The following is a 3,045-nucleotide window of genomic DNA, read 5'->3' on the forward strand; positions in this document are numbered from 1 at the left end:
GCCAGACTTTTAGGCAAAAAAAGAAAGGCTGCAAGCTTAAATCTTGCAGTGCCTTGGTTTATACTATTAATGTTGAAAAATTTCAGTTGTATAAATTGAATGGAAAGATGACTAAATAACAGCTACCAACTGTGACCAGCAATAACAACTGAGTTTAAATAATTCTAATTAAAAAAATTGTTTATTGATTCAGATATTGATCCTATTGTAATGACTTTAGACTGCTCTTAACTTAGAACTTGAAATTCTGGCTTAAATGTAATCATCATCATTGATTATAGTCTTACATTATTTTTTTAATATAGTTTATCAATGACATGTTGGGAATTAGCTTGGCTGCCATGTCCTTCATTTTCTTTCATTAATTTTAGTAGCAGAAAGTAGCTCAACTACTTGTTGATGGTTATTTTTACTAGCTATCATGAGTGCTGTACTACTGAATGTTAGGATCAGCCTTTTCATTAAGGAGTAACTCAACCACTTGTTGATGACCATTTTCACTAGCTGACATGAGTGCTGTACTGCCATTATTCTTTTGAATGTTAGGATCAGCCTTTTCATTAAGGAGTAATTCAACCACTTGTTGATAACTTTTATACTAGCTAACATGAGTGCTGTACTGCCATCATTTTCTTGAATATTAAGATCAACTTTATCATTATCATTAAGGAGTACCTCAACCACTTGTTGATGACCATTTAGACTAGCTATCATGAGTGCTGTCCAGCCACTATTGTTTGCATGTTGGGATCAACCTTTTCATTAAGGAGTAACTCAACCACTTGTTGATGGCCTTTTTTTATAGCTATCATGAGTGCTGTCCAGCCATCATTGTCTTGAATGTTAGGATCAGCCTTTTCATTAAGGAGTAACTCAATCACTTGTTGATGACCATCTAGACTAGTTAACATAAGTGCTGTACTGCCAGTATTCTTTTGAATGTTAGGATCAGCCTTTTCATTAAGGAGTAACTCAATGACTTGTTGACGACTATTTAGACTAGCTATCATGAGTGCTGTCCAGCCACTATTGTCTTGCATGTTGGGATCAGCCTTTTCATTAAGGAGTAACTCAACCACTTGTTGATGACCTTTTTTACTAGCTAACATCAGTGCTGTCCAGCCATCGTTGTCTTGAATGCTAGGATCAGCCTTTTCATTTAGGAGTAACTCAACCACTTGTTGATGACCATTTATAAGTGACTAGCTGACATGATTGCTGTCCAGCCATCATTGTCTTGAATGTTAGGATCAGCCTTTTCATTAAGATGACCATTTTGACTAGCTATCATGAGTGCTGTTGTGCCACTATTCTTTTGAATGTTAGGATCAACCTTTTCATTTAGGAGTAGCTCAACCTCTTGTTTATGATCATTTTGACTAGCTGACATGAGTGCTGTCCAGCCACTATTTTTTTGAATGTTAGGATCAGCCATTTTATTTAGGAGCAACTCAACCACTTGTTGATGACCATTTTTACTAGCTGACATGATTGCTGTCCAGCCATCATTGTCTTGAATATTAGGATCAGCCTTTTTATTAAGGAGTAACTCAACCACTTGTTGATGACCATTTTGACTAGCTGACATGAGTGCTGTCCAGCCACTATTCTTTTGAATGTTAGGATCAGCCTTTTCATTAAGGAGTAACTCAACCACTTGTTGATGACCATTTTCACTAGCTAACATGAGTGCTGTTGTGCCATTTTTCTTTTGAATGTTAGGATCAGCCTTTTCATTAAGGAGTAACTCAACCACTTGTTGATGACCATTTTGACTAGCTAACATGAGTGCTGTCCAACCATCATTGTGTTGAATGTTAGGATTAGCCTTTTCATTAATGAGTAACTCAACCACTTGTTGATGACCATTTTCACTAGCTAACATGAGTGCTGTTGTGCCATTTTTCTTTTGAATGTTAGGATCACCCTTTTCATTTAGGAGTAACTCAACCACTTGTTGATGACCATTTTGACTAGCTGACATGAGTGCTGTCCAGCCACTATTCTTTTGAATGTTAGGATCAGCCTTTTCATTAAGGAGTAACTCAACTACTTGTTGATAACCATTTTGACTAGCTAACATGAGTGCTGTTGTGCCATTTTTCTTTTGAATGTTAGGATCAGCCTTTTCATTAAGGAGTAACTCAACCACTTGTTGATGACCATTTTGACTAGCTAACATGAGTGCTGTCCAACCATCATTGTGTTGAATGTTAGGATTAGCCTTTTCATTAATGAGTAACTCAACCACTTGTTGATGACCATTTTGACTAGCTGACATGAGTGCTGTCCAGCCACTATTCTTTTGAATGTTAGGATCACCCTTTTCATTTAGGAGTAACTCAACCACTTGTTGATGACCATTTTGACTAGCTAACATGAGGGCTGTCCAGCCATTATTGTCTTGAATGTTAGGATCAGCCCTTTCATTAAGGAGTAACTCAGCCACTTGTTGATGACCATTTTGACTAGCTGACATGAGTGCTGTCCTGCCATCATTGTCTTGAGTATTTGGGTTGATTTTTTTTTGAAAGAATTCTAAAACTATTTCAATAAATCCCCTTTGAGCAGCTAGTGTGAATACCTTTTTGCACAAATTATCAGGATATTTGCTAATAAGTATCTCTGTGATGCTATCAATATGATTTTGATGAAAGTGTAATGTTATTAGTATATTTTCCATGCTTTTAGTGATAATAGCATCACTACAAGATTCTATTTTGAAAATAAATTCTATTACTTCAGCTTGTTTTGCTTGTGCTGCCTCTAATAAAGCAGTATCAAAGTTAAAGAACTCATCACTATTATTATGAATAATAATTACACCATTAATGCATAGCTCATAGACTCCAATGTATTTCATGAATGCTAACTTTTTTCTGTTACATAAAATAAGGTCTTCTATTTCTTTTGGTGATTCAGTCATAAAGTATGTAATGTGAACTGAAGAGCATGTGATGTTTATTGCTTTGGTTAGGGCCAAGTGGTCACATGTAGGAAAGAAGCATTTGATGAGAGTGAACAGATTTTGAAGTGGGGGATCCT

The 3,045-nt window shown here is 36.0% G+C and overlaps 1 protein-coding gene across 1 annotated transcript; it reads right to left on the minus strand.

Annotated features, from left to right (window-relative positions):
* Nucleotides 1-91: 91 nt before the first annotated feature.
* LOC105315012 (ankyrin repeat domain-containing protein 50-like) lies at nucleotides 92-3,027 on the minus strand. Its single transcript, XM_020004713.1, is given in 2 exon segments — nucleotides 92-1,193; nucleotides 1,196-3,027. Coding segments are annotated over 2 exon segments (2,214 nt in total). The 5' UTR covers nucleotides 2,927-3,027; the 3' UTR covers nucleotides 92-710.
* Nucleotides 3,028-3,045: the final 18 nt, after the last annotated feature.

This window comes from Amphimedon queenslandica, unplaced genomic scaffold (assembly GCF_000090795.2).
Source record: "Amphimedon queenslandica unplaced genomic scaffold, v1.1 AMPQUscaffold_12010, whole genome shotgun sequence".
NCBI lineage: Eukaryota > Metazoa > Porifera > Demospongiae > Haplosclerida > Niphatidae > Amphimedon > Amphimedon queenslandica.